We start from the raw sequence: 24,794 nt of genomic DNA, 5'->3' as shown, positions 1-24,794 counted from the left end.
TCTGCAGGCACAAGGGTGTGCAGTATATTTTCCTGTACAGTGTGGAAGCAGATGTGTTGGGAAGGAAGATCAGAGCATGCTACCTGGAGTTTTGCCATGTAAGGGCAGCTTTAAAAACTGGGCTGGCTCCTGGGGAAGACACTGGGAAATTCATCACTGATTTCATTGGGAGTGGGATGGGAATTATAGTGAAGACCCAAGACTACTGCGGAAGTTGCCAGGGAGGTGATAAATCATTTTTTTCTACAGGTAGGTTTACATGGGATGATCTCAATGACTTTTGGTAGATCTCTACCTGGCTCCAGCCTCCTTAACAGCGTCTGAATCACTGCACCTTCAGTCCTAATGAATTATCCAAAAGTAGGGGTTCATAGACCTCGATTTAAAAGCACAAGCAAGCAGAACTGAATAAGTAAATCCATCCTTCTGGTTAACGGAGTCTGCATTTACTTATTTTGATGTATTTTGAAACAGAGGTCAGCTTTCCTCAGCATTATCCTATTTCTTGACAAGTTATTTAAAACATGGAAAGTGATCTCATTTGTTTCTAATTAATGCAATATTCCTTTATCATCTTAACTAGTAGTAGTGTAGCCCAGAGAACTCTGAATCTCATTTTTTTAGGGTTTTTGGAAATGAGATTAGGGGGGAGGGGGAGAGCAGGAAATGACATCTCCAGATGATGCAAGATGTTAAATTTCTTAAGTTAAAAATAAAGATGCATGTCTTGGAAGAGCAGAACTGGCTTCACTTAGACTGTCTGTGTAGCTACATGCCTATGATCAATTGATTAAATAAACTGCTGTTTCAGACGTCTGGAGTCTGTCAGACACTTGACTGTAGGCATCGCATGCTCAAAGCCATTACTGTACAGGCCAACAATAGCATAACAGTTAAAACCAAGCATTTCCTTCTGAACTCATTGCATATATCAGTGCATGACTAATTAATAGAGCAGAATGAAGAACTATGTAGTGTTGATGGGACTAGTGAGAACAATTTTTTTTTCTCTGCTTTTATCATTTCACCTCTAATTTAGTACAGTTTTCCATGCACAGAAGGCTGCTTTTGCACGTGCAAAATGGACATTTTAGAAAGCACATCTGTTTTTCTCTAGAAGCTACAAAGCCTGACAGCAAGAGTCATATCCAACAATCATAAGAACTGGGCCTGGTTTTCTCTTTTGTCTCCAGAATTCCATATAATCTCACAAAAAAGGTGGTTTCATTGTTGAGGCAGAATGTTGCCCTTTTCCCTGAAACAGAGGATTAAAAATAATTAATTTTCTTGCTTGGCACACTTGATACTTTTGTCTTTGGTAATGACTCTCGGTCACCTAAATATATTCTAATGCCAAAGTAAATGCAAACAGAAGGAAATGCAATCACTATGTGAATTAATTATAAACTAAAAAGTAGTTTAATATATATGAAAATCAAGTGTAATCCTGGAGTTAGTTTAATAGTACAGTAATGGGCATTTTGAATTGGTAAGTAGTGGTATAATATAGTAAATATGTATTAATGTCAAGCTGCATATTAATCTAGAAGCAAAACAAACAAAAAAACCCCAAAGATCATACTAGAAACTTCATACTTATGTTTTAACATTGTTTAGAGAGCTTATTACTGAAACAATAGATAAGATCTCTGTGATTAAATTAGGTAAAGCAGAAGAGGGGGAGAAGAGACAGGGGATAATGGATATGAAACTTCCTGCTGTAACTGAGCATTTCAGGTTGGCAGAGTCTCCAATTTACTGACACCAAATGGCTGCTCAGTGATCTGTGTGGCATCCCCATTACCCTGTGATTTACATTAATTGTTAAAGGGAATATAAAGAGTTACTGCCCTTTGTTGAATAACTAATACATTGGCATCTACATCACAGAAGCCTTTCTTTGGAATTTTGTCAGCTACCTTTATCTGTTGAAACAAAAATGTTTTAAGTCTGGGTGGTTTTTTCCTTGCAATTGTGTCTTTTGGCCATCCATTAAAGATTAAAAGTTTGTTATAGGAGGCAAGGAAAAAGTGGGTTCTTTGGTATACAACAGTATGTGAGTCGATGTGCCATTACTAACTGCAGTTTTTAAGGAATGGACTTGGACCCAAGTCACTTCTTGCTCAGCGTACTGTGCTCTTCAGTGTTGCTGGGAACTGAGAAGAGAAGAGGTGCACTGAGAAGGGCGAATTTTCTAAAGATATTCAGACTGTTTGTATTTCAGGCTGTAGTCCAGGTTGCTTCTACTTTGCCAAAAGTATTTCCTATTTATAAATCACATAAAATATAAAGAAATCCCATACCAAGATTCCTAAACAGCAAAAAATTCCAAGAAATTTCAGACTACCGCAAGAGATATTGAGGAATCTTCTATTACTATGGAATTGGAGCTCTACGCATAATCCAAGAGATGGTATTAAAGAAAATAAGTATGATTTAGGGGATTTTTGGAGGTCTGATAGCTCAGTAAAGAGCATATGATTTATACTATTACCAAATGACAGTTGTCATAAGAGTTTTTTATTTAATACGTATTGTTGTTCTAGTAACTTTATTATAATGTCCTAGACTAGTAGACATATCACCATGTATTCAGCAAATAAATGATAAATAACTTCAAAAACACAGAAGCAATCTCCACAGATGTTATTGCAGAGATCAGTCAACCTCTCCAAAGCATAACTGAGCTAGTGGGAAAAATTCTTTGTTTCAGTGTCTTGAATTTATGACAAGAGTCTTGAAAATAACTGGGTACCAATGAAAAAGTTGTCTAAAAAGATGATGAAATACCAAATAGGAAAGCTAAACTGCTGATAGTACAAAAGTGCCCAGCAGTGCTGAGCATTGTTAATGCTGGAAACGGCCAAGCATAAAAATCACTTTATGTCTGATGGTTTCTGAAATGAGAAGTAACACACAAATCTACATTACAGGAACAAGTCTTCAAGATCGACTCCAAGTGTGAATCAGGAAAGGGACGTTGTTCTTTCAACCCTAATGTGAACACAGTGTCTGTTATGATCAGTAAGTAAAGATACTCCCAAGTTGCTGAAGTCTAAACCCATATGATCATGAGTGGCGTGGGTTGATGGGATGCCTGAAATGAGCTGGACACAGAATTCAGCCTCCAAGGAGCAGTACCTTGTGTCTGGCTGATGGGCACACAGATTGGGTTCATCCTTGCTTCAAGGTTTGCATCAAGCTAAAGGTGGGTGTACAAATGAAATGCAGAAATAAGCTGTAGAAAGGGGGAGAGAGAGACAAACAGAAAACAAAAGGTTGTCCCTTTTCCAGCTTACACATTTTTTCCCAGGATTAGTTTCAACTTTACATTACCCTGTCTAGCATTTTATGTTTGAACAGTTTCTGACCTTGTTCATCCTAGACAACACTTGTGTCTCATTGTCTCATTTAATTATTTGTAAAATCCTGGAGTAGCCAGGGAAAGAAAGCCTGAAGACTTTAGTTACATTGAATTTCATTTTTGTTGTCATCTCTGCTGTAGAGCCCACCAGCTATTGCAAGGCTCTTCATTCTTCAATTGGCTTTATACCCAAGCAATTTTGTAATTTTCTTCCATTTGAAAGGCCAGAAGAAGTGATACAACTGACACACCTCAAATATTCTTGTGCATTGATGGCGACTGTACTCACTGACTGTGAGATATATCCCATACAAAGAATTACTGAAGTGCCTATTGTACACCAAACTGAAGACTCAAAGGGGGGTATGCACCCTGTGCAGTCTAAGTCATCAATAAAAGAAACTGGGTTTTTTTCTTTTATTTTTTTCCAACCAGGAGACACATTATATATACTTACTGTAATCCGACCTTTCACGTTTGCAGCGTTTTCACAGACTTCTAGTGCCAAAGCCTTGATTTTTCAACATGTGCCTACTCCTTGTTATATTTTTGGCTATGAAGGAAACAGCAGTTACACAGATTTTTCAGGCTTTCTTAGCAAATAAAGCTTAGTGCACACCGGTACTGCATATTTCACCCGAGGTTTACAAGGGAAAAATGGGCGGTGTTTTTGCCATTCAGCTTCCACTGAAATCAATGGCAATTGCATATTGTGCCAGATATTCCCTTTAAAGTTTGAGTTTCATGGAGCTTAAGGGAAGTGTCATATAGTCTGTCCTACGTGGTCAGTTCAAAATATAATTTAGCTTTTTTTTTTTTATTCCTCATTGCAAATATATTTAGTACAAAGGACAAGTAATTTCATTCATGAAGGTATGAACTGAAGCACATTTAGAAGACAGGTAAATGCTACCTAGATACCTCTCTGAACCTTGGCTGCACTTATATCTTTATCTCACCAGTGATGTATGGTCAGTGTTTACAGACACTGTGTAAAGAAAATGTTTGTTCAAAGTCAGTGATGGATTAATCCACTGCTACTCATTGCTGTTCTGGTATTATTAAATTAATCAACTGTCATTAAAAAATAAAGTTTCCTTTCCTTGTTCCTTCTGGATTTTATGAAACACCACTGAAGTACATTGTTTCTGAATTACTTAATATACAGTAAGCTGATTTTTTTCTACAATAGAACTATAGCAGCTTTGTTCATCTTAGTAGACTTTACATTATCTTCCTTGATCTCTCAGTTATGTGACTGAAAAGACCTTTCCTAGTGTTTGACTTATCTTTCATGACATTATTCTTCTACAAAGTTTAAATTACTCTGCAGAGGTCACACCCTTTTTCAAGAGAGTCCCACAGATTGGGTTTTATACTTTCTCCCTGTTACTACAAAGTCCAGTCACTTCAAAACCATTAAGCTTGAATAAATCTAACCTCAATATCCATGCCAGAAAAGGGAATATTTTGTAAGTCACAGCTCAAGTTATAGTGAGGGGGCCAAGCCCACGTACTGGACTCTCCTTTGACCATTCTTCTGCAGGAGGAATTCCTTCCCCTTGCTTCAGAAGATGGGAAATACTGCCAGACTGGCTGACTCTTCCACAACTGAAGAACTTTTTTTAAATACAGATGCAATTTCTTGACAATTTTGGGCATCATCAGCCTAGAATACAGCAGGAAGGCTGATTCACACTTCAGAGGAAAGTGATGCTATAAAAACAAATTTGAACATGGTACTATTTGCCATTGTACGAAGACACTTTTGCATCAAAGCAATGAAAAATGTGCTTTGAAGAAGCTTGGCATAACTAATGTGCAGGATGTATGTCTCTCTCCCCACCAAGACTCTGAGATATTTATAAAAGCAGACATACCTCATCAATTCAGTAATTCCCCCCAGTAACAAAGAGAAGTGGTGTGAACTAGTTGTGCTGTGCAGACCAAGTGCTATGCAGAATTTAAGAATTTAACCAAAAGGAAGTGGAGCTGACAGATATCATCTGATACATGATTAGCAAGCAGACACTAGGAATGCTTCAGACATAACTAATAGGCTTGATATGTAATAGGATTAAAATTACATAGTGTAGTACTGTTGTTAACATGTGTGCATGTGTGTATATGCATAGGACATAACATTTAGTGAGAACCATAAGCCTGATCTCTTTCAGCCAATTTATTTCATAATAAAGCTGTGATGGATTGAGGCAATGAGGCAAATATACAAAATTAGTTATAAATCAACATAGATCTAACATCATTCTGTCAATACATGCTCAGGAAGTAAATGATTCACAAACATGGAGCGAATGCATTGTTTAAATCCCCTATGTATGAATCTTGTCATCACTGGGAGAGATGAGAGCAGAAGAGTGACTGCCTGGCTGCTCTGCAGGGGTTCAGTTCAGTCTCTAGCCAGCAGCAGAAAAACAAAATCTCCAGTTTTAATTCTCTTATGAGCCAGTAGTCTTCCATATTGATGCGCGTGCGCACACACACACACACAGCATAAAAATAGCCTCAAGCGCTTCTGAACCTGTGACTCTTGCCAGCTTGACCACACTCTCTGGGTAGTCCAGGAATTCAGACAAAAACATCAATCAAAGGACCCAGCTGTACTGGAATGTATTCAGCCACCACTCCCACTCTGAGAGTTTATTTTAGCTACTGTTTTCTACTCTGGGGTTTCATTGTCATTAGTCAGTGGAAATTGCTTGGTTATTCACAGAGTAGAAAATGATAGTATATGTAATTATAATTATAATTATATATACATATATTTATGCACACACATGGACTCACACAAACACAAATATACGTCCTGACAGATGGACTGAGTTTTCAGCCCTGCACAGGGATCAGAAGTTCATAGTTCTGTTAATGTAAGAGTTGCGTGTCTAATTCTGTTCAAGCATAATGACCCTATACTTAGAATCAAGTACATAAAAGGGGACAATTGTTGCTCCATATTGCTCTGCATAAAGTTCAATAATATGATTGTCTGGCCTCTGCAATACTGAAGTCAGCTTGAGGCTGCCTGGGGCAGCCTTGACAATACTGTTGGTAAAAATTGGCACTGATCCATTGACTTCAATAGATGTTGTGCCAATTTACACCAGCAATAAATTCAGCCCAGTCATTTTGTCTACTCCCATAACAAAAAAAGCTTTTTGAGGTATGTACTTAAAAAATTGAATGTGATTCTTTCTGATAACACTAGCCTGATTTTCCTGTGATCCTTACCAGTGAGAGTTGAGCAACTCAGTTTCATATCTGAGAATGGTTCACCACATATGCAGTTCTGCTGTTGCATTTAATTATGCAGTTCCCTAAAGTCTTTAAGAAAAATCTGATGATTCTTGTGTATTCTGGATTGTGTCTTTGTAAATCAGAGGGAAAGCCCATTCCCATGACCTAGTATTCATCTGTATAGAGTCCTGTGTAAGTAAAGAGCTGACGAGTTTAAAATAAAAATAGATCAGTAAATACGGATTTCCCAAAAGCCATAACAATGCATTTGTTTTTTCCCCTCCATTTCAATTCTTTGCAGATGAAGAGCTTTTTTCAGGAATGTATATTGATTTCATGGGGACAGATGCGGCCATTTTTCGGAGTCTGACCAGAAGGAATGCTGTGCGAACCGACCAACACAACTCCAAGTGGCTGAGTGGTGAGATGCCTTTGTTTTACCAGAGGTTTTAATGGGTTTCACAGAGATTCTGCTTTGTTTGGTTTAAAATAAAGAGCTTGTCTTTTAAAGAGCTTTTCTCTGAATTTAATATATGAAGTTGAACCATGAAGAAATGTGTGTAAATACATATTGTTGACAATTCACAGATGGAAAGGGTTCACTGCATAAGCCAACCTCTTAGGCCACCCCACCTGATGGCCTTTTTTTGCATTAAGACTGAACCAAACTGTTCAAGGGAAAGTGTATGAAAACATTTGAAATGGCAAGCGGTCAGACAGACTGACTTCTAGGGAAGTGCCTTTTCCACCTCTGATGCATCAGACATTGCCTTAAGTTAGAGTGCTTGATTCTAGGGTTTTTTCTAATGAATTACTAACTTTAGTTAATTCAGTCTGATCCACCTCTACAGAATACCACTTGCATTCAAAATGTGTGCAGAAGAGAGTACCATTATCAGAGAAGTCATTGTCAATTATTGCCATTTATTTCAGCAGTAAGAAACTGATTATTGAAACACAGTAAGAAAACTAATTTGAGTGAAAACACTTAATTCTTGGCTTCACTGAAATCAATGTGAAGATTCTCCCTGACTTTCTGATAAGAAGACTCCTTCCAATTAAACTATTTTGAATTAAAATGGTGGTCAGGTCAACCCTCTCAGCAGAGAGATGTCAAAAGTTATAGAGCAGCTAACGTAGCAGTTCCAAATTTAAAAAGCCTTCAGGTATACTGAAGTAAAGTTACTATATGTTTGTCTTAACTGTTTTTAGGGTCACTCTGGTTATTCCTGTGTGGCTGTGACTACAGTGAAAACACAGGATTGCAATCAGAATAGATTCATTTCTCTATAAATGGGAAACTATACCTGCTTTCTGAATTTTTCATCTGTTTGCTATACATTCTTACATTTATCTGAACACCCTGAAGTGTGCACCCTAAAGTGAATTAGGGAAAAAGAGCCATTAAAACGCCTAGTTTCTGGAAAATCTACCTGTTACATATGCTCAGAACAGGTACTTGATAAGCACAGTTTATTTCCATGTTTTTTAGAGCTAGAGTCATAACACTTGTTATATTAATTGAGAATGGGCTTATGTGAATAGAAAAATACTGCAGTCTAAAGTGAGTTTTCTGTCAGACATCTGTATCAGATTGTTTAATGATTTCTACTGGATTTCAACCTATCAACCAATCTTGTATGATCATTGAAAAGATGGAACCTTCATGCAGGAAGAGTGTCTGCTTCTTCCTTCAGACAAAGGAGAAGGTCTTCTGAGGACTCCCCTACTGTCCATTATATGCTTGCTCTTAAGAATATAAATTATTTTGCTCTCTCACTAGTGCTCCTTTGCAGTGCTTTGTATGTACACTTGGCTATGTTTATCAACCTCTGATATGAACTCAAACGTTGTTCAAGCATTTGCGTGCTCTACTTTCCTCTTCCATGTTCCATGAGTTATTTTCCTGTCTTATTTATGCACCTTATTGTTCTTTTCCTAATGAGTCTTTCAACAACTTACTTTTACATTTTGCCTCAATGAGTCTTTCCTTAAGTGCCCCTGATAACACACTGATTCTTCCCTCCTCATCCTCAAAGTCTTTGAATCTCTGGAGTAATGTAATACTACTACTTCTTCATTTGCATCACTTTTCTAGAAATCTGCTGTGGGATAAAACGTGAGGATGCAGAAACTTAAGGCTGCCAGCAAGAAGGCATTTACCTGACTGGTGATATCTGATATATACAGACATAAGACTAGAGCATATAGCTTAATCTGCTACAGCAGTACCTCTATATAGCGTTTCCTTGAAGCAGTCAGTAACTGTCAAATAATTAATTGCTTATACTGATACATCTTTTGGTTTCATCTTTTTGGTATACTGTTTCATTTCAGAGCCTATTTTTGTGGATGCTCATGTTATCCCAGATGGCACTGACCCCAATGATGCCAAAATCTACTTCTTCTTCAAAGAGAGACTCACAGACAACAGCGGCAGCACAAAGCAAATTCATTCAATGATTGCAAGAATATGCCCAGTAAGAACTATTTTGTTTGCCGTGTTGTTGGGGCAAGCTGCTAGTGTGACATGATAAGCTAAAAGACTAAATGATTGAAAAGCCTTTGATTTATATTTGAAACAAATTTCCTGTTTCAGTTTCCACATCTATAATTAAGAAGAGCTGTTACTGAACACACAGCTAGGGTCTGAACATGTTATGTATATCTGGCTGCATCTATAATGATATGGAAAGTTAGAGATTCAGGGATTTGTGTATTTGTCTGACTGAGTCAGAATAGTTACCAGTGTTGAATTTCCAAACCTGCTGTCCTTTGCACAAATGAGGTACATACTTTGCTTAGAAAAACTGGATTATAAGACAGTGAAGCTTTTAAATAGGTTGATTTAACTTTCAAATATTGTTTTCATTTTTACCGTATCTGGCCTTTCTGAGTTCTTGCATTGATGTATGTGTGAGCCTAACTTTAAAAATATGCACAGAAAAATTAAATTTAGGAGTTATGGCTAACCCTGTGCAGTAATTAATTTACAATCACAGCGCTCCTCATTGTCTCTAATTCCTTTCTTGTAGCAGTAATCAACTATAGATGAAAAATGATTGAAGCAGCTATTAATATCTCTGGTGAAATGGATTTTTTTAATGAGAAAAAAAATGTAAATGCACAAGTACTGCTACCCTTTTCATTCCTTCTTTTGGAAAGACTCAGGAAAATTATTATGATCATTTGTGTATTCCCTGTCTTTAATCTGGGTCTTCTTTAAAATTTGGTGCTTTGTGATGTTGTTGTGCATGGGTGTGAGGGCGTGTTTGGTATTGTGTTAAACTCCTTCTCCGGCGATATGATGCACCATGTGATCTTTTTATAATCTCCATTTCCTATATTTTTGTGAGGGTGCCCAAAGGCCTTTTTGGGTATTTTGCAAGAAGACATTTCACACAGTTATAGCTGTATTTGTTATTGTTACTATTATAATGAAGCCCAGATGATTTCTGAAAGGCCTCAGCCTGTTTAGACTTACACTGAAGTCAGTGGCAGAATCCCAAAGCCAATGAAAATAAATCTGAGCCAGTCGTATTTGTATACTTGTATACCATCATATTCACACATATATCAACAGCTTTGAGACTGGCCAGGTATATTAGTACAATGGTGCCAAGGTCCGACCCAAAAGAGCCCTTATGGGTCACCCAAAAAGTCAGATTACCAGCTCCAGGAGCACCAGTGAAACGTGCACAGCATTGAATCAAATTTCCTTGGGTAACATTGTGCTATGAAGTTTGGGAGATACTGCTCTTATCTAAGGTGTTCACCAGCAGTATGAGGCAGGAGCTATCACCTCTGTGCTGCACCATCTGGTTTAGCAGTTTCAGTTTCCACCTTGCACTGGAGAGAGATGGAAAGGTCCTTGAGTGAGCTGTGACCAAGCCAGCTCTGGACCAAGCTAGCAGGACTTGCAACAGTGCATAACTGGCTTGACCCGTCCTAGCCATCATTTCTGAATTTAGTTCAGAGCGTCCACCTCATGGGCCAGCATGGCTTACTAGGTCTGATATATCTATACTGATGTCAGGACTAGAAGAAACATCCCTCCATAGAACTATTAGACCTTTTAGAGATAGCATGGACTTTCCAATCATACCTATACACACTGCTGCTGTACAAAATCTACTGCGCAACCCTCCCAAGCCTGCTGGCCCAGCGCAGAGAGTCTGCTCAGAAAACTAGTTCTTGTTTTTCCTCTATCTGGAGTGTTTAGATGAGGGGATTTGGTTTAGGCCTAATATATTGAATTTACCAGCGTAATTGTCTAGATGGAAAGCCCAGTAAAATGTTAGCTGTGTTGTATTTTTTTTTTCTGAAAATAATATTCCTTTCCAGAATGACACAGGTGGTCAGCGTAGTCTTGTGAACAAGTGGACAACATTCTTGAAAGCAAGACTTGTGTGCTCAGTAATGGATGAAGATGGAACAGAAACGTACTTTGATGAATTAGGTATGGAAAAAAAAAAAATTCCCTTAAAAATTTTATCTAAATCTTGCACCCTGTGCCTATTTAATTATTGATGTTCGTACAGCTCCTTAGTCAAGTTATTGACAGTGAAATCTTGGCTCTGTAGAAATTCATGACAAAATCCCCCCTTGCAGTTTTATGACAGGAAATGAAAAAATTCTTCATAAATCTCTCTGGGTAATTATCATTATCTTTGAAGTAAAGGTAATTAATCTTGACTATGCAAAGGAATTATATATGTAAAGAATTGATATTTGGAAGGGAACATGTAAGTGAAGTCTATTGTTATTTTGGTCCTACTTAGGATTATGATAGAGGTTTTTTAACGTACATCTCTCTGAAACTGTTTCTTATGCCACTGTGTGATGTACAGCTTTTCCGCAGTACTTTTGATCGCTGGGTAAAGGCCTCAACTTGATAGATCAAGATAATACTGATAAATCCTGTTACTAGCACCAGCAGTACTACTATAAATAAATATAATTTCTCAGGATTCATTCAGGCACTTAGATTTTTAGTTCAACATGTGAAACACTGAAAATATTGAATGAATAATCTATACAGCAGTCACCAGAGATTTCCTTTCGTTAAGAAATTAACAGATGCATATCTTGATACTTAAGTGCCAAACAACATTATCAGAAAGTTTCAAATTCTATATTGTCCACAGCCGTGATGTACAAAATCATAGTTCTAAATTCAGATATTGGAAGATTTGGTAGGTATATTAGTATAAATATAAATACAGATACAGATATAAATATAACTAATATAAATAGCTAATGGGCCCCACACTGAGGCTGCATCTGATTCTGACCATCTTTCCATTGTAATCTCTTTCTCTTTTCTCTGTCATTATTCCTGATTCTCATAGCAAATGAGGTTTGGAGTGGTTTTGACTTTATGTCTTTACAATGGTTTGGCGTACTTGCTTTGGGTCAAGGTTTCGATGGAACCTGACCGGCCTAGGAGCAGATCCTAACTTGCTGTTACTCAGAACATGCAAGGTGCTTGGAGGACTGACTTTCAGAAGTTCCCAGTGCCTGGTAGCGCTGCCACAGCAACTTATGTTTCAGAACTGTGATTTACCAGCCCAATCCTTTTCAACAAAGCAGTAGGATAACTGCTTTTAGTTTTCTCTATGACAAAATGTAGGACCGTACAGAATAGGAGACTGTTCTCAGCCTGTGCTCCCAGCACAATCCTCTAGGAGAGAGGGAGAATACAACTACAGCTGGAAATGCAGAAAACTGGGAGAGAGCAAGCACATGCTTCTGCTTTAATATATAATGTGACACTTCGATCTCTGCATGGTGAAGTCTTTTGCTTCTGACATATTTAAAATAATATTTAAAAAATTCAGAGGGTTAAATGAAGGAGCCACATAAATTAATGGAAAGCTAAAGAATGTATTCTATGATAAAAAGCTCAATTCAGTCTTTTTGTCTGTTGTAAAATAGGTTTAAGGGGTAGTTTGGTTATAGTTATTTAAAACATTGTAAAAAGAAACTGTCAGAGATTAAAGTATTTTTCACTGAAGTGTAAAAAAATCAAGAGATCAGAGGTAACAGCAGACTAATTCAGTTCAGTGAGTAGGTACATTTTGCATAGTGCAGCCAATAAATCCCTACACAGCGGAAGCTGGGGGGTTTACATCTCTCCGTGTCTTCAATGCAAAGCTGTGTGTCATTCATATCATGTTGAAAATGAGCTAGTGAGGGCATCTAGAATGCATACTGGATGATAAAACACCTAATTGTCCTGCTTTGATTACATCCATCTATGGCAACTCTTTATCTTTGACCTACTGAAACTTAAATGTTTGCCTGCTGTAGAACAACTTGCTGAGACGAGATCCAGCTGAGAGAAATGTGCAATATGGATCCTAACCATATTTGAAAATCTTTGCCTTCTGTCTTCATAAGGCTAGATAGCATGGAGTTAATTTCCAAATGTGTTTCTGAATGTTCAAATGCTAGATTTATGCATATGGTCCATTCATACAGTAAGTCTGCTTTTTTCCCATTCAAGTCTGAGACAAAACTACTGTTAACTGCAATAGGAATAAGGTCATAAATTAAACTGAAAAATAAAGCTTTTATTATTATTCAAGACATTTTTTCTTTTTCTTTCTTACAGAGGATGTGTTTCTTTTAGAGACAGATAACCCCAGAACAACGCTTGTGTATGGAATTTTTACAACATCAAGGTAAACAGGGAGATTTGAAAAAACTACCTTTCTGAACTACCCAATTTTCTATATGAAAACTGAAAGTTATGTTTTGTGGTCACGGCTGTTCCATGCAATTTTGTATGTCTGCTGTGCCATGTCTGCATGCAGGAGTAACAGTATCATTCCTGTTGGTATCCATGTTAGAGCTTTGCTGCTTGGAGCAAACTGCTCCCTGATATACTGTCAGCTGGCACTGGGAAAACATTTCCATGGAGGGCCATTTTTTACTGTTCAGCAGCAGAAAGCTAAATGACTTCAACACAGTGAACTCATGTGGCATCTGAGAGCACTTTACACTTCCTGAAGGACATCCAGCACCCTGAAGGATCAAACTGGGAATTCTTAGGTGAATTCATACAAATCATATCCAGTCTCTCATCTGGCAGATGATCGCACAGATGGCAAATAACCCATGTCAGCTTCAGTTGGCTACAAAAAGACAAGCTTAAATAGCATTTGATCACCTCCTTGCAGCCTTAAGCTTCCTATAATCAGTCAGTAGTATTCACTCACTGTCCAGTTCAGAAAGCAAAGACAGACCAACAGGTGGACCAACAGATTCTGCCATTGCTACCTTTACTTTTTTCACTTCTCTCTTGCCCTCACCACATAGTGGTAGTATACAGAGTAAAAACAGTGACTGCTTACTGATTTCTGATATGCCATACTGTATTATCTAGTTGTTACTTACCTTCAAAGAAGTTTTCTGCTTTTTTTATATATTTCATTTAATTTGTTTGATCAAACCAGCAAATTATTTAACTTATTACTAATAATTCCTTTAATGGAAATTTCTAGTAAAAAAATCATTGCATGAAAAAACATTTTTTCCTGATACGCTTTTCTACCTTTTTTCATGTGGATCCAGGGATCTGCTTTCTCAAATATGTGAATCAGCCAGGAAAATATGATTTTATGATATTCAATTGGGAAAGAGAGAATCACATAGCTTGTAAACATCTGGTGCTCTCTACATTTTATGATTCCTACTGCACAGAAAGAGAAAATGCTGAGGTTATGTTTAGCAGTAAAACCACACTTATGATTAGGTTGTGGATGCAACATGCCTGAACTGGAAACACTTTTACCTAATTCTCCTGGTATTCCTGCAGTGGAAATGAGGTTTGAATCACAGGACCATATAAGGTGACAACAAAGAGAAAACTTCACTTTTTCCTGGCTCTTAAGCTGTTTTCTCTCTCTATTGAAGTTTTTACACTCATGCATTTCTGTTATCATGAACAACATGGTCTATGCTTTCTTTCCCTTTGATCAACTATAGATTGAATGTGTTACCTGGTTAATATACTGCAATCATAAGGATTTTTACTCCTGAACAGTTTATCTTCACCTCTGTAGACCTCCAATTTGTAACAGTAGCAAGAGAGAAACATCCCAGAAAATAATAACTATTAGTATTTGTATCTAAACCATACAGAGGGAAACCAAGTAATATTGACATAAATTATTTTAGTGGCATAATCTGCTGTAAATCTAACATAAAACATCTGGAAAGACTAAATATGTTTCTTAAAAACTATTAATACCTACTAAATTTTCCACAAATACCATGATCCATACAAAAGTTCCTCCTACTAATCCATATATAGCTGAGAGCAATGTGATTTGCACTTTCCTTGTTTAGACTCTATGTGTAATGTTTTCAGTTTTTTTCTGGAGTGTTTTTTTTCTTCTTCAATTGAAAACAGTTACTTGGATTATCTTCATCCTACAGTTAACATCAGGCAGATTTTAGACTGTCTGGATTTTCCACTTTGTTAAGATTAATATCTCAAACCTTACATGCAGTGAGAGAAAAAAAGGAGTTAATTCACTGCAGTCAGCCTTAGCATCACTCTGGAAATCATTCCCCTAGTGCCCTTCTCATCACAGGGTGATGGAGGCCATTCAGGTCTTATCTGAGACTGAGACCATTGCTGAACCCAGAGTGGTGGAAAAAACATGCCCTTCTCATAGGTGACCCCCGGTCTCTCCTCAGGAAGCATCAAAATTCAACACTTTTGAAGGGATCTTTGTTGACCAGTTTTGTGAGTGGATTTGAGGACTGTATAGGATTAATTCCTTTACAGCCCCAACCTGTCCCCATTTTGCTTAGAAAAGCTGGCAACTGATTGTAATAATCTAACCAACTGTAATTGCACTGGATGTTTTGATTAATATTTTAGCCATTTTAGGACACTCATGGAGGTCTTGTGGTTAATGTACTGGTAGGGAGTTCTGGAAACCTGTGCTGAGCTTGGCAGTACAAAGTTTATAAAAATCTTGTCTCACTGAAGTCAGCAATATTTTTGCCATCGATTTAACTGGGGCCAGATTATATTTCTTTTATATTCAATATAAGGAAATTTTCTTATTTCACTGGTAGGGTAGTACCTTCCTCCCTTTTTTTTCAGTTCATTATTCAAAAAGTTGCTAGGGTTTAAGGAGTAATGGTGTATATTGGGAAGCTAGATTAGCTGATTGTAAGTGTATTAAATGTACGCTATAGAGGCATTAAATTGTATTAAATATATCATTTTAGAGGTATCTTTCATCACTGAACCATGCAAATGATGGAAAAGCTATACAAGAGTTGATAGATTGCAATACTAACTTTTTCCTACTGTCTCCTAGCTCCATATTTAAAGGCTCAGCTGTGTGTGTGTATCATTTATCTGACATCCAGACCGTGTTCAACGGGCCATTTGCACACAAGGAGGGCCCAAACCACCAGCTGATTCCATATCAGGGCAGAATTCCATACCCGCGACCTGGCACCGTAAGTACAAAGATGTTTATGCAGGCTTGCCAATTACTTGTCTTTGTTTAATACATAAATAAATATTATTTATTCCAGGAGATTGGACTATATGTGACTATGACACTTAGTTACAGTTCAGAACAATTTTATTTGCTTCTCAGCTTGCCATATAAATCACATAGTACCTGGAAATCTTGTAGAAAGAATAAAAAGTCATGCAAAATGTTAGTCACTTGCTCCTTCCGCTGAAAAGGTGGTTAGAATTATTTCATTAGATGACAGTCATCTTGTTTACATGTACATTAACTTTTTGTGTGTATGTCTGAGCAAAAGATAGCTAAATAAATAAGCAAAGACAGCATTGTGAGTGTGTTCTACACTCTCAATCCAAACATCTGCAAGTTTGTCTTCAGTCTGTATGAATTTTCCATAGTTCACTAAGGTTTTGCAGCTCTACTGGGATGCTTGGGAGATGTAGTAGGAGAATAAGGCTTTGGGGACTTGTCATTTGACTAGGTCTAACACTGCCAAGTACTGTTAGAAGAGAGACCTAGAAATAGATGATTTTTCATGCCAATCAGTTCATAGTAGTCTTCCTTGTTAATAATGCTTTTTAAATGCCTTGAAAATTTTTCAGAACTTTCTTTCACTGTGTCAGGGGTAGTAATAATCTTCCAATGAATTCTGTACACCATTAGAGCTAGCTCTGTTTCCAAGTTTTACAAAAAAGTGTCATTAAAGATTTAAACAAAATTATTCTTTTTTTTTTCTTTTTACCTTTATGGTGTATAAAAATTGCTGTTGATGCACTTTTGTCTTTATTTATTTACTTATTTGCACTATTCTTAATTTAGATTTAGCAGAAGTATGAAGTCTAATATTTCCAGCTTTAATGAAGAATGTATTAACTTTCTCTAGAACCTTCTCCAAATCCATATTTGATAAATGAAGTATGGTAGTGTGGACTTTTGTTGACTCATATGAAGTCTTACAATTTCTTAAGTATCAGAATTAAATAAGTATGCACAGAATCATAAATCATCTCTCAACGATGTAGTTATAATTTTTTTTTTAGATGAACACTTTGTTGCTTTTCCATTTATTGCAGGAAATTAAGTTTTATTTTAATTTTGCAAGGCACTGCAAGAACCTTTAACCATATGACTATTTCATTCATATTCAGCTTTGTGCTGTATATCTTGTTCCTTCTATCTCTTTCTCTCTCGTACACTAACAGTCAGATACATGGAATAGCTCACTTGTTCACCCAACTCTTCATGACATTTTAGTGCAGTTATTACTGGCTATAAGATTTAGGACTTTATGTTCCCAGATCTCTAGAATTAGCTAATCAATACCTGATATTCCACTAAAGTCTAATGCTAGCATTATTCTTTCTTTGCGATTAATTCATACAGTTCTAATATCATGAGTTCAGTGAGTCTTTAAGCTTAAACTTTACAAAAAAAAAAAATAAATGGCCCATTTAAACAGGAAGTTTCACGCTCTTGTGATTAGTCATATTTCAGAGTTTCTTGCTGCTTCACAATATTGTATTTGTGTTTCCTAAACCACTGCCATGTTATTCTTGGTTCGCCTCATGGAGGCTTATGAGGTATTCCAGATGGGCCTAAAGAAATTGGGCAGCACAATGGAAAGGGAAGAAAAAATAATTCAGGTTTGGATTTAACATGGTGACAGAAACTATCTACTTTTTTCAGAAGGCCAATGAGTTCTGAATTTGAAGATAAATTCTTAGATCATAGCCCAAACAAAAAGTAAAGCCAAAAGAGATTCTTTTAAGCTGATCATTGCTGGTTTTATGATCACTGGCTTTTCTGTGCTTTGTCACAATTTAGCCACAACACAGTATCTTAAAGGTATATTTTCTAAGATGGGACTTGTTTGGCTTTGCTTTTATTTCACTGCCAAAACATTCCGCTTTTAAATGCGTGCCACAAACTCTAGTTTTCACTTATGTCAAAGCATCTGTAAAAGTCAGGACATGGGGAGGATTTTTTTGCTGCTCAGAATTTGTGTTCAAAGTGTTAACTTCAAATAGCCACACTTGCAGACTGTGGGGCATGAGCGTCTTTCCTCTGGAACGTGGGTTTTTTGCAACTTCTGGGATGCTGGACTAGACAGGGATGCCTTTTTATATGACATGGAAAATCCTACTTTACAGTTGCCTGAAGAGATATTCATACTAAACCTCTGGACAGAAATGAATGTTCATTGTGTCACAGTACATTGGATAAACAAGGAAAAGGCTTTGGTATAGCTTCAGTAGGATTAAATAAAGCAATACGTTCATTTGGCCATAATCAACCAACTGTTTGGCTGCCCTTCACTAAATACCAGTGGTTTCTTATTTCTCCACAAGCAAAACTTACTTATGGAAAAAGAAAGGAAAAAAAAATTGCATAATTGGCAGCTTACTACTAAATTCAGTGATGTTTGAGGATAGTTTCCATTTTTCAGAGTTTACAGAAATAGTTTTGGTACCTACAGCATGTTGGGGAATATGCTGTAAATTAAAGAATTCTGTTTCTCTCTGCAATCTAACTGCATGGTGATCAACTGTGAACATAAGTATCGTGTAGCCAAATCACTGAATGAGGTGTGAAGGATACACATTCAATCCCTCCAGGAAAAGAAGAGCTTATATGGTTCTTCAGTAACATCTTTTGCTTGTCATTGGTTTATATGGGGGATAGGAAGAGAATTAATTGATTAAAGATGTTTTTTAAGGCTTTGCTCAGGACTACGACATAATGTAAGTTTTTAGGGTCATACTGGGGTGAACTATAGCACAAACATTTTTGCAGAAGTCACAGACAAAGGTTTTATGATCTCCAGTCGAGAATGGAAGAATAGAAAGTATCAGAGAAAGTCTTCGTTTAACTGAGCTATGCAGGACAAAAAAGTTTAATTTGAACTGCTTGTGAAATGGAATCCCTCCAGAGAGGAACTGGGGTCTGGCAGATCACTACCAAGTAGAATAATCTTGCTAATAGCCCACAAATTTATGAACACTTTTCTTTTTTCAGCATTTGTTGCTAATATTAGCAGATAGCTCCATACGTTTCCTGGAAGACTGTGGATGGAATTACCACAGAGAGGAGGAGTAGAGCAAACAAGATAAGAATTCAATTTTTGTGAGCAATCTTAGAGGGCTAGCATGTAGTGTCATTTCTACTGAGAACTAAACCAAAACCTCAAGATAAATAAGAGTCCAAAAAAGTCAATTATCAAGCATGTCAGATGAGAAGAGGCCCATATCTGAGCTGAGTTCTGGCTCTCCTTCCTGAAGGTAACTGATGCCAGAGCAGTTTCTTTTACAGAATTCCTGTCAGAGCTGTTCTATTTTGTATAAGTAATTAAATCCTAATTGAGCCAGAAGGTGATTCTAAAGCCTGGGATTAGGCTGTAGTCCCCTCTCTACTTGGTTCCTGGTACTGCCCGATGGGTAGTTTATTAGGTGCACAAGATGGAACAGCTTTTAGCAGCGGGGGTAGAATGGGCACTCCTGCCCAGTGGTTAGAGGGATCCCCTCGGAGGTGAAGATCAGATTCTAACATCTGATCACATCAGGTAGGTTGCACACATGACTCATATATCCCCAGTGAGTTTCCTAGTCTCTCAGAGTATGATTCATTTTATGTAATTTTAGCCATCTAAAAGCAGGGCATCTAGCCTGAATTACTGACTACAGAGGAAACCTAGGTGGCTAACTAAGAATAAATGCCTGACTTTGAGACAGTAGAAGTCAGGTGAGGTAAATCTCTCCCTAAGCTACTAGCTATTTTTGTGTCTGTGGTTTTGACCAGAAATTCCATTCTAGACGAAAGAATGGTCCTCATCAAAATAAAGAAGTTTCCGTGAAATGCTTCATATTGAACAAATCAACATTTTCCAATTGGAAAAATATTGTGTTGAAACATTTCTGAAATGCTCCAATACTCCGAGGAGAGTTTCACAGCTCAGAAATCTGGTAGGGGGGTATATGAAAGCTCAGGACCAGCAATAAGAAATGAGGTAATGGCAGCTGAGAAAAAGTAATGCAAATTAACATAGGTACATATAGAACTTTGTACCAGTTACTGACATAGCTCCTGATTTCTTCTCACAGTCTTTGAGTTTCACTCTTGGTAAACACTTGAGTTTTCTAAGTTTGCTTTTATTTCCTCATGAGGTTCAGAATGCCTCAGGGCTGACTATTTGGGTGGTTCTTCATTACACTTAAAGAAGCATCAAGATTATTCATGGATGTCTGCTATTTCTCAGGCATAGGGGAAAGTATAGACAAGATCCTGTGAATGGTCAGTCTTCTCAGATATAAATGAGTTGTTATGGGACCCCCTCATCAACTCCATATTACTACTTTTTCAGATGAAGAGGAGTCACAGGCCCTTTCACCATCGCATAATCAACATAATGATGTAATTTGGATGTTGACCAATTAATTATCAGATGTTAGCTTTTGCCTTTGTACTGATTCTATAACAAACCAGCTGCAAAAGTTTGGTATCTTCCTATACCAATCACTTGGATTATTTTTTTTCAGCAGGCAGTTTGGAAGCATAAAGAATGTGGAAATAGGGCCAGAAGGATGCATCTTTGCCATCAAGCTGGATTTTGAAAGTGCAAATACACGTTTGTGTTTGCTTTATCGGAACTGATGGGAGTTCAAAGCGTAGCTATTCAAGCACTTCATTCCCGTTACTGGAACATAATTACTATCAGTCAGAGTCTGAAGTGCTCTTTCGGGAACTTGCTTTGTCAACTATCTGTCAATATTTGTAAATGACTTGGAGATGAAAACTCTCTGAAAGATGGTAAGTATTGTTAAGCATTACTGTGCATGTTTCTTACAGTGTCCGGGAGGAGCCTTCACACCTAATATGCGGACAACCAAAGAGTTTCCAGACGATGTTGTGACCTTCATCAGGAATCACCCTTTGATGTTTAATCCCATTTACCCAATACACAAGAGGCCATTAATCATCCGGATAGGAGCTGACTACAAGTATACAAAGATTGCTGTGGATCGAGTGAATGCTGCTGATGGAAGATATCACGTCTTGTTTCTTGGAACAGGTAAGACAAACTTAGAAACAGTCGTTTTCCTCCATTGCATTATAATTTGCAATCAACTCCAATTTGCACAGTTTATAGCTTTCAGAAACATTTGTTTAAACATATTTGCTATCTACAAAAATGTCTATAGAAATCCATAAATTGTGTTCTTTTTATTTTCTGTGTATTTCTATGTTTACTGTAGATGTTAATTATGTGCAAGACATACAATGTATTGATGTGAATTTTATTTGAGACAGAAATCAACACTACTCTATATTTCATTTGGTCTAAATTATACTACTTTTCTTGCGTATGGTTTGTCTGCAACATGACTCTACATTAGCATTTGATGCTCTCTAACATGAGTAAAAATACTAAAATATAGATTTGTATTGTTTCAGATACTCTCATCATCATTGTTTAATATATGCTGTGTAAGCTATTTCTGAGGAAAAACACAATCTGATCAGGATGTTACAAAGGCAGAAATAAGAACTCCACCAAAAAAAAAGGAAAAATATGGAAGTACTTAGCAGAGAAAAAGAAACAAATGGTTGGACTCCTAGCAGTAGTGGACACAGAGAATTTGATCCAAGTATCCTAGAATAATTTCTGTCTAATATAACCTACATTTTGTTTTTAGTTACATCAAATTGGAATGTGGAGTTATGCTTCTGAAGTCTGCAGGGAACAGGTCAAGTGATTCTCATACTGATCAATTTTTATTTTTTAAAATACTCAGTTATGAATCACACTCTTCTGGATTGAAGCAGACAAGCAGAATGGTGCTCTGTCTAGACCCTAGGATTCATTTGCATCTGAAACTCCCGCTGGCTTAACAGGGCATTATAGGTTGATAGGCACAAAGGCTAATCTTTTTTACTACAGATGGTTTCAAGTAGAACAAAGGAAAAGAACTCCAGGAGAAGAAATATATCTCTGAACATCAGAAAATAATTACAGAGATGGCTTGCATTGCTTTTATGGTTCACATATTATTGGGGTCCTGGTTGTTTTCTGCTTGTAGAATAACCACATCTGCCAATAAACTCACATGGGGCTGGGAATAACCATCCTGTTATAATAAATTTAGGAAGCTGGTGCAAAAAAAATCTCTCAAGAATGTCAGGCTTCTATAGGGCTAGGATTAAAAGGAACCCTCTTTACTCTTCTTAGAAAAATCTCCCCAGATATCAAAATCAGCAGGGTGTTCTTGTGCCAAAGGAAGCCAACTGCATACTGTGCTGTATTAGCAGAAGTGGATCTAGCCAGCAGGTTGCTGGAAGGGATCCTTCCCTGTATTCGGCTCCCATCAGGAGTGCTGTGTCCAGTTGTGGAAAACTGGAAAACAGAAGGAAAGTGGAAAACAAGGAAAACATTGACCTAACAGAACAAGATCAGTTGAAGGACTGTAGCATGTGGGGTATGAGAAGAGGCTGGGAGAGAAAGCTAAGGGGAGTCCTTACTGCTGTGGACAGCTGTCTAATGGGACGGTACAACTGTCTAATGGAAAAAAACAGGTCTGGACTCCTCTCAAGGTGTCAGGTTGAGAGGGATTGGACAGAAATTGCAAATGGGACACTGCAATTAGATATAAAGGAAAAGGTTTTCACCATCAGCATGATGAAACATTGGAACAAGGGCCCAGAGGGGTTGTGAATTCTCCATCTTCAGAGACCCAGAGGATTCAAAACCCAACCCAACACAGCCCTGAGCAACCTGTTCTAATTGGACCTGCTTTGAGTGTGGGACTTCTAGAGGCCCCTTCCAGACTACAGCTTCTGTGGTTCAATGAAAGGCAATAGGAAAACAGAAATATTTAGTTCAAGTTCTGGTGTCAAACCTGTCCCAGGTTACCATCTACTGTACTGTGAATGCTTAGTGTGCTATAAGGTATAGTCAGGGTAGAAGAACTTCTGGGTAATGAATTACATAAGGAATGTCATCAGGTTTTGATCTGGCTATTTTTGTTTTCTTGGTTGGAAGTTGATAAATGAGTTTTATGGTATTCTTGAAGATCTCTTTGATCCTACTTGCAGAGTCATTGGAAACTACCAAATTGAGCTAATTAGGACAGGGGTTTCTTCTTGAGGTGGGTGTCCCGTCCCCCCCGCCCCCCCCCCAAACATGTAACCACATTTTCTTTTTAGTTTAATTAATGCAGCTACAGTTCTTGACTTTGGGACCCTTTAGGGTAATTTTCCTCCTTTCCTACAGAAGTGAAGAAAAGAGTCTTTGTACACTACTGTAGTAATATCCAAAGTGTTAATAGATATTGCCCCTACTACTGTTATACAACTCCACAAGAACACTTAGTTAAAGAGAAGGCTTGGTTTTCTATTAGCTTTATTCCTTTCCAAATCACTATGTTGAGCTGGAGTAATAGCTTGGTAGGCTAGTACAGATCTTTCAAAGGAACATTTTATGCATTTTTTTATATAGTGCTGCCATTGTTTTAAAATGCTCTATAAATATCTAATGTTAATTGGGGGAAAATTCTACTAAAGATTAGTGGAAAAAAGTTTCCAACCAATATAGGGTTGTTAATGTGGCAGTGATATTTAATACTAGAAATGTATTGAAAATTTGAAATGTTCATGAAAACACAGTATTGTTATTTATCATTTTAGTAATTCTGCAAGAGATAAATACAGGTAAATTAATTTTATACGTTGATTAGCTTCTGACTGGTTTTAAGTGATCAGTGTGGCCTCACACATACACCTGTGATTCATTAAAAACATTAACATACCTCAGCTTGTTCTTATATTTTGTTAATCCTCTTCTGTGTATCAGCACAGGATCAGTTATGGATCAAATACGTAAACTGCAACTCTTGATAATTTATATTCATTGCTTTATCTTCTGCACTGGAGATGATGATCATTGTCTGCTTTCTAGTTAGTTGGAGGGGAGGCATTCTTCTTCTCAAGTAGGGCACAGGACATTAATAGCTTCCAGGATCTTCCTCAGAAGAAACTGGTGCAATGTAAGTTACTGCATTTCTCAGTCCTTTTAAATAAAAGTGATCAAGTTTCAGCCACTGAGAGGAGAAACTTTTTCTTTATTCTCTGCTTTCTGTGAGACTCAGGAGGATTCGATAGAGATATTAACTGTCAAAAGGAATGCAGAGGGGATTTGCTTTGGTGTCAGTTCATCCTGGCAAATGCAAAAACCACATTGTGTAGGAGAATTTCATGTGATAATTTCCTTGGGAGCCTGGAGCCCCACAACCAGAGACAATGGGACTTGACACCTGGTGACAATTACACTCAGCTCAGATGATGAGTTACTGCTGCTGAACTGAGATGTTGCCAGCCATGTCTGTCACTGTCAGTGACCTGTCTCATGCTTGAAATTGGAGTGTTTTATGTCTTGCCAGATGCAGAGCACACAAAATGTTTAGCTTTTCCTCTCTTCCTCCTCTATAGCCTCAGTAATAAATCAGTTCCTGAATGCAAGTGAAGAATAACAGAAGTATAAAGGTCCAAGAACCCCAGTGGTTTTCACCGTGTAGCTGTGGCATGGGAGGGTATAGTCAAGTGTGTCATTTTTTCACATTGATGTGAACTAAATGTAGTGTTTCCTTTGCGCCTCCAGACAAAAGTGCTGAGCTCGCAGG

At 37.4% G+C, this 24,794-nt stretch overlaps 1 protein-coding gene across 2 annotated transcripts in view; it reads left to right on the top strand.

Moving 5' to 3' along the window:
• Nucleotides 1-24,794, top strand: part of SEMA3C (semaphorin 3C) — a 122,937-nt gene that overhangs the window by 76,218 nt on the left and 21,925 nt on the right. For both annotated transcript variants that reach the window (XM_074827909.1, XM_074827910.1), the window contains 7 exons: nt 2,934-3,024; nt 6,921-7,040; nt 8,957-9,099; nt 10,964-11,078; nt 13,236-13,305; nt 15,964-16,108; nt 20,968-21,190. In XM_074827909.1, coding sequence (XP_074684010.1) covers nt 2,934-3,024; nt 6,921-7,040; nt 8,957-9,099; nt 10,964-11,078; nt 13,236-13,305; nt 15,964-16,108; nt 20,968-21,190 — 907 coding nt within the window. The remainder of the gene's footprint in view (nt 1-2,933; nt 3,025-6,920; nt 7,041-8,956; nt 9,100-10,963; nt 11,079-13,235; nt 13,306-15,963; nt 16,109-20,967; nt 21,191-24,794) is intronic.

This window comes from Strix aluco, chromosome 5, assembly GCF_031877795.1.
Source record: "Strix aluco isolate bStrAlu1 chromosome 5, bStrAlu1.hap1, whole genome shotgun sequence".
NCBI lineage: Eukaryota > Metazoa > Chordata > Aves > Strigiformes > Strigidae > Strix > Strix aluco.
The sequence above is the reverse complement of the archived record's forward strand: the minus strand, read 5'-3'. Positions and strand labels throughout refer to the sequence as shown.